Genomic DNA, 14,802 nt, shown 5'->3' with positions numbered 1-14,802 from the left:
TGTTTTGTTGTTTGATGAAAGAAACCACCTTACAAATGTAATTAATTATTATTCCCATTATTACAGAAAGTCAGACAAATTATGCTGCAATCTGCCTATTGGCTACATAGCCGTCTCAAAATACAACACTTCCCCTTTAAGACATAAAAAAAACTCTTCACCTGACTTGCTTTTCAAAGATGTCTTGTAGGAAGCAACCACTCCCCCATTGTTGGCTAGAAATTAGCTATAACTGGGCTAATAACTCACTAACTAGTAAAGAATATGAACAAATGTGCACAGGTGGCTACATGCAGCTCTCAATTTGATCTCAAAACAATCACTTCTACTCACGACTGCTCATGCTGTAAACACAGTCCAGTTCAAAGTGAATGGCAGATCCATATATGGCAATGACTATTTGCATATTATGGCCCACCGGTCTGTGTAGATTAAGGCCTGAGTCGTGCCTGTCAATGCAATAGAATCCTACTCCAAATAGAATCCTACTCCAATGTGCTCTTGCATAGTTCGTTTTGCTTCGATATATTACTTTGAAAGTGACTAATATTGCGTTGGTTCGAGCACAATTCCCACAGTAACGGGAAACGTTGATAGTGTTAACTAAAGGGAAAACTCTAGAAAGTTGAGCGATGTTCATTCTGGTGCTTCTCTGCCTAGGCTGATATTTCTTCTGTGCAGCAGTCCAAGGGGAGCTGCGCGCCCATGTGCAGCTTAGAGGGAAAATTGGCCACCACTAATTATTCCCAAGACATCTGTACTCATGGTTGGCCTAGCTAGATTCATAGAAATAGAATGAATAGATTTTCATTTTATTTCAATGGCTAGATTTTTCATAAACTCTCTGTCCCTGTGTTTCTGCCCAGGTTCCTGCATCAGGGGAGCGACTGCTACGAGTGGACTGCTTGGAGCCGAACCAGAAGTATGTGTTTGCTGTAGCAGCCTACAACGCCGGGGGTAAACTGGTGGGCAATGCCATTGGAGAGACAACCAGGCCTCTGCTAGCCTCCTTGCCTCTGCCATTGCTCACCACCTGGGCACACCTGGCACAGGTACTGAGGAAGGAATCCTAACACTCACACCTCAAAGACTTATCATGTAACATGATATTCAAATCCTGTAGCTGTGTTTGTTAATGAAAGACTAGTGAGAAAGTTTGGGTTATAGCTACACACACATCTCACGTTAGGATTCGGCCATATATAACGTCACCGATTTATTGAGTGTGTGTGAGTTACTCTATGTATAATCTGGTGACTGTAGGACCCTCTCTCCCTGTCTGTGTTGTGTCCCATGCAGGCAGCGTACCAGACAGGGCAACACGCTCTAGCCAAGAGAGCCTGCAGTGAACTGTGGAGCCACTTCAACCAGCCTAAAGGTCTTCAAGAGCCAGGGGCCACTTTAGAGGGGCTAGCTCAGACCAAGTGAGGACAACACACTCTGACTGAGGATATGTGTTTGTTTGAGATACTTATTCCAGCACATTCCTTTCTGTCATGGCTCTTGTTAATCTATCCCCTCTTTCACCCGATTTCCCTCTCGTTTTCTCATCCCCCCCTCTCTCCCTCCTCCTCTGCAGGCTGCGTTTGGAGACTCTTCAGCGCTCCTCTCCTCTCCTCCTCCACCTCTTCCTCTCCTCCATCCTGATGCAGACAGAGATCCACATCCAGGAGGGTGCGCTGTTCTGTGACACCCTCAGTGACGGGGGACCACTCATTTGGGGACAGGTAAGTACACTAAGGCACTGTTTCCTAAATGGATGGCTCCTTTATGGTCATGGCTGTAAACTGGGCTCTGGGTAAGAACATTTGTTTCTTCCAAGTCCAAGAGTCCCTGCGTGGGAGTCACATGTGGAATTTGGATTTTTCAGAATGTAATATATGTGACTCTGAGAGAGAACCAAGCATGACAGTGAGAGATGTTAGAGAGGGTGGTATGATGGCAGCTGTGTTTACTTTTACCCCCTTCAGGAGGCCAGGTTGGCAGAGTGTGAGCGGATGCTGGTGGCCATAGACCTGGCTCTCTGGCTGAATGACAGCAGCGCTGCCCTGCAGGCTGTGGTGGGGTGTTATGGCCTGCTGGCCCCGCTCATGTTTCACCAGATCCCAGCAGAGCCTGTTGTACAGGTAAGGTACAATAAACCTACTGAGCTCCTGATTGACTCTTGGCTCACTGTTTCCTGGACCCAGATTAAGCCTATTGGTGTATGTCTAAGCACCTTCGATGTAGATTCTCCATTTAGCATGCTTTTTAATTGTTTTTGGAAAAATGTTGCTTATTGTTTGTAAATGATTGATTTACTATTATGATTATCACATTGCTGTGCTGATCTTGTAAATGTGGGTGTAAACAGTATGTATGTCTCTTCGAGGTGCTGATGAAGTGCCTGGCGGTGCTGACAGAGATCTCAGGAGTTGTCAAACAAAAACGCTCAGCCACCACCTCAGAGTCTCTCCTGCACATGATAGCCTGTATAACATATTATGTTGCCAAGGTAACCATGTGTTTGTGTGTGTCGGAGTATAATATTTTCCAGAGAATCTACAAATTTTCCTTCCCGAGAAAAGCCAAGAAATTACCGGGCATACCGGTATTCCCGTTCAAACCGAAGGTGCTATTTAAAAGCATATATTACCAGTGAATAAAACTGAAACTGAAATGATTATACCACTCTAAATGGAGAAATTAACACATTCATCTAAAGTTTTCTTGTTGCAATTTAATAAACTCAAAGTTCTCTCAAAGTCACCATATTATTTTGTTGGTGTAGCCTATTAATGTAGGCCTATGAAGCACTGTTGGTAAAATATTATGCGGTCTAGTGAAAATTACATTTGTTTTAATCTACCTTTCACTGAAAGATGTCACTTGTTGTCCCTTTTCTCTCCGCTTGCACCTGGCTCCCGGGGGAATTTGGGAAGGTTATATACAGTACCAGTCAAAGGTTTGGACACACCTACTCATTCAAGGGTTTTTCTTATTTTTTTATATTTTCTACGTTATAGAATAATAGTGAAGACATCAAAGCTATGAAATAACACATATGGAATAATGTAGCAACCAAAAAAGTGTTAAACAAATATGAACATATTTTAGATTTGAGATTCTTCAAAGTAGCCACCCTTTGCCTTGATGACAGCTTTGCACACTCTTGGCATTCTCTCAACCAGCTTCAATAGGAATGCTTTTAGAACAGTCTTGAAGGAGTTTCCACATAAGCTGAGTACTTGTTGGCTGCTTTTCCTTCACTCTGAGGTCTGACTCATTCCAAACCATTTCAGTTTGGTTGAGGTCAGGGGATTGTGGTAGACAGGTCATCTGATGCAGCACTCCTTCACTACCCTTCTTGGTAAAATAGCCCTTACACAGCCAGGAGGTGTGTTGGGTAATTGTCCTGTTCAAAAACAAATGATAGTCCCACTAAGCGCAAACCAGATGGGATGGCGTATCACTGCAGAATGTTGTGTAGCCATGCTGGTTAAGTGTGCCTTGAATTCTAAATGAATCACAGACAGTGTCACCAGCAAAGCACCCCCACACAATAACACTTCCTCCTCCATGCTTTACCGTGGGAAATACACATGCCGAGATCATCTGTTCGGTTGGAACCAAAAATGTCTCATTTGGACTCCTAACAAAAGGACACATTTTCACCGGTCTAATGTCCATTGCTCATGTTTCTTGGCCCAAGCAAGTCTCTTCTTATTGGTGTCCTTTAGTAGTGGTTTCTTTGCAGAAATTCGACCATGAAGGCCTGATTCACACAGACTCCTCTGAACAGGAGGAGGCCGTCCTCATGAGAATCAGTTTCATCATAGCGCTTGATAGTTTTTGTGACTGCACTTGAAGAAACTTTCAATGTTCCTGAAATTTTCCGGATTGACTGACCTTCATGTCTTAAAGCAATGATGGACTGTCGTTTCTCTTTGCATTTTTGAGCTGTTCTTGCCATAATATGGACTTGGTCTTTTACCAAATAGGGCTATCTTCTTTATAAACCCCCCCCCCACACACACACACACACCTTGTCACAACACAACTGATTGGCTCAAACGTGTTAAGAAAGAATGAATTAACCACAAAAAGTTAATCCACAAATTTACTTTTAAGAAGGCACGCCTGTTAATTGAAATGCATTCCAGGACACTACCTCATGAAGCTGGTTGAGAGAATTCCAAGAGTGTGCAAAGCTGTCATCAAGTCAAAGGGTGGCTATTTGAAGAATCTCAAATATAAAATATGTTTTGATTTGTATAAACCTTTTTGGTTACTACATGATTCAAAATGTGTTATTTCATCGTTTAGATGTCTTCACTGTTATTCTACAATGTAGAAAAAAGTTTTAAAAAAGCAAAAAAAACGTTGAATAGGTGTTCTAAAACGTTTGACCGGTAGTGTAAATAGTGAAGAGAACAGGTCCCAAAATTGACCCCTGTGGTACACCTTTATGTTCTGTCACTAAGAATCCATTAACAGGTGTCCGAGCTCAGCCTATTCAGGACAACTTATTCATTAAAATAGCATGATCAACAGTATCAAAATCTTTTGACAGGTCCACAAACAAAGCAGCACATTTGATTTTTGTGTCTAAAGCATTGACAAGATCATTAACAACTAAAGTGGTTGCTGTAACAGTGCTATGCCCAGGACTAAACCCTGATTGGTTGACATTCAAAATACATTTCTATGATAAAAAAAATAGCAAAGTTGTACATTTACCAAGTATTCTAGAATCTTAGTTAGACAAGGACGCCTTGAAATGGGGTGATAATTATTAAGATCACTACTATCCTAGAGCTGATTTCTATACTTTGAAAATATTTCCTGATAACAATGTTAAGTAAAAAAGTGTGTTATTGAGCCAACTATGATGGGCGCTGCACACTTAATCAGACCAGGATCCAGTTGGTCGGCCTCTGTAGATGTATTGTTGTCTATTGCTAGCAAAGCATCCAGGACTTCTTTTTCTATAAATAGCCTAAAATAAAAATTATTTCTTTGATCATTCAGAAAGTTTCTCCTATCAGCATCCAGCCTTATATCATTGTGAATAGGCTTAGAAGTTATTTCAAAGAGAGATAGCCCGCTGAAATGAAATGGTGATTAAAGGCATCAATGATGGCATATTTTCCCCAATGAGGCCAGTGTCTGAATGAATTTGTTGTGTCAGAGAGGAGGAAGTAGAACCCTAAAGGAATTTGACAGTTTTCCAGACTTTACCCGGGTTCCCATTACAATCTGAAAGTGGTGAATCAGATTTTGCATTTCTGATTTGTCTTAAACAATGATTCCTCAGTTGCTTAAAAGCTTGCCGGTCCAAGCCTAAGCCTTGACCCAAGCATCATCTCTTTTCTGAATAACTTCTGATAATTCCGGAGTGTACCAGACATTCCATCTACCTTTAACCCTTTATTTTTTGAAGGGAGTACGATTATCCACAATAGTATTGAAGACATATGCAAAGAGGCTCAAAGCTAAATCAGATTCAGGGATAGCTGAAATTCAATCAAGGTCACTATAATAAAGATAATGTAAAAGAAAAGCCTGTTCACTGAAGTTTTTAAAGTTCCTCTTTGTGATGACACAAGGCTTAGATTTTTGTAACTAGATTTTTGTATCTCTAACACAAACAACTGGGCAATGGTCACTAACATCTTGGGCGAAAACACCAGTAGAAACATATTTCTCCGGTGTATTCATGAAACCCTCTCTAAGCTTTACAGGAATATGATTGACCATGCAGATAGCAGAGATGGCTGTAGATAAGCCAGATTTAGACATTTCATATAATTTAATAGTGCCATTTCACGTCACACTGTTTTTTGAAATGATTTATTATAATTTACTGGTTTCTCGCCCTTATTTATCTCTGGAATCGAGAATGGGTTTGGTCAGGAAATCTCTGGGCATCTCGGTAACCCGGATCCCGCTATTAAACCCTAGTGTCTGTATGTGTGTGAAAAAGAGGAAGAGCTGAAGAAGATTTTGCGCAGCCACCCAAGGTGTTTGTAAGGATATGGCTGTGTGTTCCGTTTTGGGCCTTTGAGCTATATACCAACCAAAGAGGGAGAGCTGGAAAAGGTTTTAACTCAGTGTGTGTGTGTGAGTTTCATACATCTAGATCTATTAAGACCAGTCTTCTACTAACCCATAGGCCCTTCGCACCCTGGAGAAGCACCGTTTGGCAGCAACAGTGATCGAACAGGGAAAGAAAGTCCTCCGTGATATCCTGGAGACCGTGCAGGGACCCAGTAAGCCCCTTCCAGTGGAGCCAGACGGGGTATGTACTGCACTGTAACCTATACTGCCTTTTAATCAATTACTCATCAAAGCACACCTCCATTTACAGCCCAAGCAGGGCATAAAATTAACACCTGCCAAATGCCGGTCCCACCTCGCGCAGCATCAATGACTGGCTGGTGAGCTGTGCGCTGTGAGTGAAGTGCTGATAGATACATTTTTGGAGGCGCTGCGCACAGGCATAAAAGTTGGTATAATTTACTCGAAAGCCTACAAAGTGAGACTTTGTCCTCGTGTTTCTTGGCTATTTACATTGTTTTTTTCACGAGCTCGGTTGTTTTTCAATGTTAGTTGGGAGTTGGCTTCAACTGCTTGCAAAGAGACATGGTCTACTACTAGTCAGTTGTCAGATTCAAAATCTCACACAGACGTGACAAGGCTTGAGTGGCCCCATTACTATGGTAACGTCCCACACTTAAGCCCCTGTTACACACATCAATAGTGTGTTTTGTCTGTTAATTACCATGTTGTCTAAATGAAGCAGAGGATTCAAAGCATCACTACAGAAAAAAAACCTATACTCGGAAACTCATCAAATAGCCTCACGTTGTTCAGTACCAGTCAAAAGTTTGGACACCTACTCATTCAAGGGTTTTTCTTTATTTTTACTATTTTCTACATTGTATAATAATAATGAAGACATCAACTATGAAATAACACATATGGAATCATGTAGTAACCAAAAAAGTATTTAACAAATCAAAATATATTTTATATTTGAGATTCTTCAAAGTACCCACCTTTTGCCTTGATGACAGCTTTGCACATTCTTGGTATTCTCTCAACCAGCTTCACCTGGAATGCTTTTCCAAATAGTCTTAAAGGAGTTTCCACATATGCTGAGCACTTGTTTGCTGCTTTTCCTTCACTCTGCGGTCCAACTCATCCCAAACCATCTCAATTGGGTTGAGGTTGGGTGATTGTGGAGGCCAGGTCATCTGATGCAGCACTCCATCACTCTCCTTCTTGGTCAAATAGCCCTTACACAGCCTGGAGGTGTGTTGGGTCATTGTCCTGTTGAAAACCAAATGATAGTCCCACTAAGCGCAAACCAGATGGGATGGCGTATCGCTGCAGAATGTTGTAGTAGCCATGCTGGTTAAGTGTGCCTTAAAATTCTAAATAAATTGTTGACAGTGTTACCAGCAAAGCACCCTTATACCATCACAGCTCCTCCTCCATGCTTCACGGTGGGAACCACACATGCCGAGATCATCCTTTCACCTACTCTGCGTCTCACAAAGACACTGCGGTGGGAACCAAAAATCTCTCATTTGGACTCATCAGACCAAAGGACAGATTTCCACTGGTCTAATGTCCATTGCTCGTGTTTCTTGGCCCAAGCGAGTTCTGAATGGCTCGAACGCATTCAGAAGGAAAGAAATTCCACAAAGGAACTTTTAACAAGGCACACCTGTTCATTGAAATGCATTCCAGGTGAATATATAATGAAGCTGGTTGAGATATTGGCAAGCGTGTGCAAAGCTGTCATCAAGGCGAAGGGTGGCTACTTTAAAGAATCTCAAATATAAAATTTTTTGGATTTATTTAGCACTTCTTTGGTTACTACATGATTCCATATGTGTTATTTCATAGTTGATGTCTTCACTATTATTTTGCAATGCAGAAAATAGTAAAAAATAAAGAAAAAGCCTGGAATGAGTACGTGGGTCCAAACCTTTGACTGGTACTGTATGTCACATTGAGGATTGTGCTCTTCGCTTTGTGTGTGTGTCAGGGTTTCCGGACATTTAACCAGCAGCATTTGAATTTACTGATCATTTAAGAAATTGTGACTCACCACCTGGATTTATGTAGCAACATTTGAAATGGGGTTTTTAACATTGGTAAAAAGAGACTCAGAGCTACATCATGGTATATCATACACTGCATTTTTGAGGAACAATCGGAAAGTAATTCTGCTTTGGAAGCTGATACACTTGAAAAATCACTTTTGAGAAAAGGGCATTTTAGTGTGTACGGCCAGCACAGGTATTGAACCAGCACCTGTAGAAACGCAGTGATGCAGTGTCTTAGAACTTTGCGCTGCTCGGGCGCTGTACAATGTGACCGGTCGGGAGTAGGCTACAGTACCGCAGTAATAGCAAAATAATCCTAACATTTCCACACCCTAATTGTAGTCTACGTTTCTCTTAGAATAAAAACCTTAGTGTAACAACAGTTTTATTAGTAAGTAATACTGACGAGTAGTAACAAATTAAATAAGTGTATCTTTCCGGGTGTGCATGTGCAAGACAGTGGAATAGCAATTCTAACACTATTGTTCTAAATTCAATCACCTTCTTCATCCTCATCATTCAGTTCATTGAAATTCAATTTTGAAGTCATGCACAATTATCAGTTTCTATTTGGTTTATGTCACCCATTCATTGTCAGTTAGAGACACAGTAGCACCTTGGGACCCAAAAGCATAATCAGTGCTCTAACTCCCCCTTGCGCTGGTCTGGAGCAAAGAAGTAATGACGCAGAGTACCGTACTAAACCACAAATGACCTCTAAATCCTGCAGCATAATTCAAACTTTTAGTTGAGCAACCACTGTATGTTTTTTCGCGTTATTTGTAACTTACTTTGTACATAATGTTTCTGCCACCATGTCTTATGATCGAAAAGAGCTTCTACATATCAGGACAGCGATTACCCACCCCGTACTGGAGGAATACTTTTTCTTCATCGAGACGGGCGGGAAGGATTTACCTCAGACGCCCGACAAGGCCCTCTTCCCCGTCATTCACAGGAGAAAGAGACGGAGGTATCGAGGACGAAGGTCCGGGTGCCTTGTATCTGTCGCCGAGAGGGTAATCTACCTTTACCATCGGTCCTATTAGCCAACGTAAAATAGACAAACTATGATCACAAATTTCCTACCAACGGGACATTAAAAACTGTAATATCTTATATTTCACTGAGTCGTGGCTGAACGACGACATGAATAACGTACAGCTGTCGGGTTTTAAGCTTATTCGGCAGGATAGAACAGCAGCCTCTGGTAAGACAAGGGGTGGCGGTCTATGTATATTTGTAAACAACAGCTGGTGTATGAAATCTAACAAAGTCTCAAGGTTTTGCTCGCCTGAGTATCTCATGATAAGCTGTAGACCACACTATTTACCAAGATGGTTTTCATCTGTATTTTTCATAGGTGTTTATATACAGTGCCTTGCGAAAGTATTCGGCCCCCTTGAACTTTGCGACCTTTTGCCACATTTCAGGCTTCAAACATAAAGATATAAAACTGTATTTTTTTGTGAAGAATCAACAACAAGTGGTACACAATCATGAAGTGGAACGACATTTATTGGATATTTCAAACTTTTTTAACAAATCAAAAACTGAAAAATTGGGCGTGCAAAATTATTCAGCCCCCTTAAGTTAATACTTTGTAGCGCCACCTTTTGCTGCGATTACAGCTGTAAGTCGCTTGGGGTATGTCTCTATCAGTTTTGCACATCGAGAGACTGAAATGTTTTCCCATTCCTCCTTGCAAAACAGCTCGAGCTCAGTGAGGTTGGATGGAGAGCATTTGTGAACAGCAGTTTTCAGTTCTTTCCACAGATTCTCGATTGGATTCAGGTCTGGACTTTGACTTGGCCATTCTAACACCTGGATATGTTTATTTTTGAACCATTCCATTGTAGATTTTGCTTTATGTTTTGGATCATTGTCTTGTTGGAAGACAAATCTCCGTCCCAGTCTCAGGTCTTTTGCAGACTCCATCAGGTTTTCTTCCAGAATGGTCCTGTATTTGGCTCCATCCATCTTCCCATCAATTTTAACCATCTTCCCTGTCCCTGCTGAAGAAAAGCAGGCCCAAACAATGATGCTGCCACCACCATGTTTGACAGTGGGGATGGTGTGTTCAGCTGTGTTGCTTTTACACCAAACATAACGTTTTGCATTGTTGCCAAAAAGTTCAATTTTGGTTTCATCTGACCAGAGCACCTTCTTCCACATGTTTGGTGTGTCTCCCAGGTGGCTTGTGGCAAACTTTAAACTACACTTTTTATGGATATCTTTAAGAAATGGCTTTCTTCTTGCCATTCTTCCATAAAGGCCAGATTTGTGCAATATACGACTGATTGTTGTCCTATGGACAGAGTCTCCCACCTCAGCTGTAGATCTCTGCAGTTCATCCAGAGTGATCATGGGCCTCTTGGCTGCATCTCTGATCAGTCTTCTCCTTGTATGAGCTGAAAGTTTAGAGGGACGGCCAGGTCTTGGTAGATTTGCAGTGGTCTGATACTCCTTCCATTTCAATATTATCGCTTGCACAGTGCTCCTTGGGATGTTTAAAGCTTGGGAAATCGTTTTGTATCCAAATCCGGCTTTAAACTTCTTCACAACAGTATCTCGGACCTGCCTGGTGTGTTCCTTGTTCTTCATGATGCTCTCTGCGCTTTTATCGGACCTCTGAGACTATCACAGTGCAGGTGCATTTATACGGAGACTTGATTACACACAGGTGGATTGTATTTATCATCATTAGTCATTTAGGTCAACATTGGATCATTCAGAGATCCTCACTGAACTTCTGGAGAGAGTTTGCTGCCCTGAAAGTAAAGGGGCTGAATAATTTTGCACGCCCAATTTTTCAGTTTTTGATTTGTTAAAAAAGTTTGAAATATCCAATAAATGTAATTCCACTTCATGATTGTGTCCCACTTGTTGTTGATTCTTCACAAAAAAATACAGTTTTATATCTTTATGTTTGAAGCCTGAAATGTGGCAAAAGGTCACAAAGTTCAAGGGGGCCGAATACTTTCGCAATGCACTGTACCACCACAAACCGATGCTGGCACTAAGACCACACTCAATGAGCTGTATACGGCCATAAGCAAGCAGCAAAACGTTCATCCAGAGGTGGCGCTTCTAGTGACCGGTGACTTTAATGCAGGGAAACTCAAATCAGTTTTACCTAATTTCTACCAGTATGTTAAATGTGCAACCAGAAGGGGGAAAAAAACTAGACCACCTTTACTCCACACACAGAGACACGTACAAAGCTCTCCCTTGCCCTCCATTTGGCAAATTTGACCATAATGCTATCCTCCTGATTCCTGCTTACAAACAAAAACTCAAACAGGAAGCAACAGTGACTCGGTCAATAAGAAAGTGGTCAGATGAAGCAGATGCTAACCTACAGGACTGTTTTGCTAGCACAGACTGGACTATGTTCCGGGATTCTTCCGATGACATTCAGGAGTACACCACATTAGTCACTGGCTTCATCAATAAGTGCATCGATGTCATCGTCCCCACTGTGACTGTACGTACATACAACCAAAAGCCATGGATTACAGGCAACATCCGCACTGAGCTAATGGGTAGAGCTGCCACTTTCGAGGAGCGGGACTCTAACCCGGAAGCTTATAAGAAATCCTGCTATGCCTTCCGACGAACCATAAAACAGGCAAAGTGTCAATACAGGACTAAGATTGAATGTACTACACTGTCTCCGATGCTCGTCGGATGTGGCAGGGCTTCCCAGTGACATGAGCCTACCAGACAAGCTAAATTATTCTATGCTCGCTTCGAGGCAAGTAACACTTAAAGCAAGCATGAGAGCATCAGCTGTTCCAGACGATTGTGTGATCACGCTCTCCGTAGCCAATGTGGGTAAGATCTTTAAACAGGTCAACATTCACAAGGCCGCAGCGCCAGATGGATTACTAGGACGTGTACTCCTAGCAAGTGTCTTCACTGACATTTTCAACCTGTCCCTAATGGAGTCTGTAATACCAACATGTTTCAAGCAGACCACCATAGACCCTGTTCCCAAGAACTCTAAGGTAACCTGCCTAAATGACTACAGACTACAGAAAGGCTGGTCATGGCTCACATCAACACCGTTATCCCAGAAACCCTAGACCCAATTTGCATACCGCCCCAACAGATTCACAGATGATGCGGTCTCTTGCACTCAACACTGCCCTTTCCCATTGACTACAGCTCAGCGTTCAACATCACAGTGCCCTCAAAGCTCATCACTAAGCTTGGGACTAAACACCTCCCTCTGCAAATGGATCCTGGACTTCCTGACGGGCTGATCCAGGTGGTAAGGGTAGGTAACAACACATCCGCCACGCTGATCCTCAACACGGGGGCCCCTCAGGGGTACTTGCTCATTCCCCTCCTGTACTCCCTGTTCACTCAAGACTGCATGGCCAGGCACTACTCCAACACCATTATCAAGTTTGCTGAAGACAAAACAGGCCTGATCACCAACAACGAAGAGACAGCAAAAGCCGGCTAATGGAAACCTTGGTGTGTGTGTGTGTGTGTGTGTGTGTGTGTGTGTGTGTGTGTGTGTGTGTGTGTGTGTGTGTGTGTGTGTGTGTGTGTGTGTGTGCATATGACCGGATTGAGAAGTTGATGAAGAAGGCAGGCAGCATCCAGGGAGAGGAGGAGCAGAATGAACAGATGAAGGCTCTGGAGGGCAGTGCCATGAAGAACAAGAGGACTGGAACCTTCATGCAGCATGACAGCTCAGCCTGGAGCAGGGGTATGAGATACTACAGACCTTTGCTAACTGTCCTGTTTGTAACATTGTAGACATTAAAACAAATTACTATCAACTGTTGTTGATTGGCAATATTCTATTATACAGTGGGGCAAAAAAGTATTTAGTCAGCCACCAATTGTGCAAGTTCTCCCACTTAAGAGGCCTGTAATTGTCATCATAGGTACACATAGAAAATCACATTGTAGGATTTTTAATGAATTTATTTGCAAATTATGGTGGAAAATAAGTATTTGGTCAATAACAAAAGTTTATCTCAATACTTTGGTATATACCCTTTGTTGGCAATGACAGAGGTCAAACATTTTCTGTAAGTCTTCACAAGGTTTTCACACACTGTTGCTGGTATTTTGGCCCATTCCTCCATGCATATCTCCTCTAGAGCAGTGATGTTTTGGGGACTTTCAACTCCCTCCAAAGATTTTCTATGGGGTTGAGATCTGGAGACTGGCTAGGCCACTCCAGGACCTTGAAATGCTTCTTACGAAGCCACTCCTTTGTTGCCCGGGCGGTGTGTTTGGGATCATTGCCATGCTGAAAGACCCAGCTACGTTTCATCTTCAATGCCCTTGCTGATGGAAGGAGGTTTTCACTCAAAATCTCACGATACATGGCCCCATTCATTTTTTCCTTTACACGGATCAGTCGTCCTGGTCCCTTTGCATAAAAACAGCGCCAAAGCATGATGTTTCCACCCCCATGCTTCACAGTAGGTATGGTGTTCTTTGGATGCAACTCAGCATTCTTTGTCCTCCAAACACGACGAGTTGAGTTTTTACCAAAAAGTTATATTTTGGTTTCATCTGACCATATGACATTCTCCCAATCTTCTTCTGGATCATCCAAATGCTCTCTAGCAAACTTCAGACGGGCCTGGACATGTACTGGCTTAAGCAGGGGGACACGTCTGGCACTGCAGGATTTGAGTCCCTGGCGGCGTAGTGTGTTACTGATGGTAGGCTTTGTTACTTTGGTCCCAGCTCTCTGCAGGTCATTCACTAGGCCCCCCCGTGTGGTTCTGGGATTTTTGCTCACCGTTCTTGTGATCATTTTGACCCCACGGGGTGAGATCTTGCGTGGAGCCCCAGATCGAGGGAGATTATCAGTGGTCTTGTATGTCTTCCATTTCCTAATAATTGCTCCCACAGTTGATTTCTTCAAACCAAGCTGCTTACCTATTGCAGATTCAGTCTTCCCAGCCTGGTGGAGGTCTACAATTTTGTTTCTGGTGTCCTTTGACAGCTCTTTGGTCTTGGCCATAGTGGAGTTTGGAGTGTGACTGTTTGAGGTTGTGGACAGGTGTCTTTTATACTGATAACAAGTTCAAACAGGTGCCATTAATACAGGTAACGAGTGAAGGACAGAGGAGCCTCTTAAAGAAGAAGTTACAGGTCTGTGAGAGCCAGAAATCTTGGTTATTTGTAGGTGACCAATTACTTATTTTCCACCATAATTTGCAAATAAATAAATTAAAAATCCTACAATGTGATTTTCTGGATTTTTTTTCTCATTTTGTCTGTCATAGTTGAAGTGTACTTATGATGAAAATTACAGGCCTCTCATCTTTTTAAGTGGGAGAACTTGCACAATTGGTGGCTGACTAAATACTTTTTTGCCCCACTGTATATGTATCATTGAATATGGATTGATTCTATTATATACTCTTCTCTTGTACATTATTCTTAGCGGTGGCCCATGCTCATGAACTGACTGGACAGGAGGACCCCATTCTGCTCTACCCCATCGTCACCAACAGCCCTCTGAAGGCTGCTTTCAAAGATTGTACGTATTTATTAACCCTATCTCTGTGTTCCCTCTGTGTTTACTGTACCTGTCTTCCCTAGGTGTTTAGTGCCTTCAGAAAGTATTCACAGCCCTTGACGTTTTCTTCATTTTATATGCTTGTCATCAGCAAGGACAAGGGAGTGTTTTAGGATACAAATAAATGGAATAGAGCTAAGC

At 42.3% G+C, this 14,802-nt stretch overlaps 1 protein-coding gene across 1 annotated transcript in view; it reads left to right on the top strand.

The window, feature by feature from the left end:
* LOC139392739 (cilia and flagella associated protein 54) overlaps positions 1 to 14,802 on the top strand; it is a 116,590-nt gene that overhangs the window by 32,801 nt on the left and 68,987 nt on the right. The window contains exons 21-28 of the mRNA XM_071140952.1: positions 867 to 1,052; positions 1,300 to 1,424; positions 1,580 to 1,727; positions 1,971 to 2,126; positions 2,372 to 2,494; positions 6,155 to 6,280; positions 12,687 to 12,822; positions 14,527 to 14,622. Coding sequence (XP_070997053.1) covers positions 867 to 1,052; positions 1,300 to 1,424; positions 1,580 to 1,727; positions 1,971 to 2,126; positions 2,372 to 2,494; positions 6,155 to 6,280; positions 12,687 to 12,822; positions 14,527 to 14,622 — 1,096 coding nt within the window. The remainder of the gene's footprint in view (positions 1 to 866; positions 1,053 to 1,299; positions 1,425 to 1,579; positions 1,728 to 1,970; positions 2,127 to 2,371; positions 2,495 to 6,154; positions 6,281 to 12,686; positions 12,823 to 14,526; positions 14,623 to 14,802) is intronic.

The sequence above is a fragment of the Oncorhynchus clarkii genome, chromosome 33 (genome assembly GCF_045791955.1).
Source record: "Oncorhynchus clarkii lewisi isolate Uvic-CL-2024 chromosome 33, UVic_Ocla_1.0, whole genome shotgun sequence".
Taxonomy (NCBI): Eukaryota; Metazoa; Chordata; class Actinopteri; order Salmoniformes; family Salmonidae; genus Oncorhynchus; species Oncorhynchus clarkii.
Note: the sequence above shows the minus strand (reverse complement) of the source record. Positions and strands in the feature narration are given on the sequence as shown.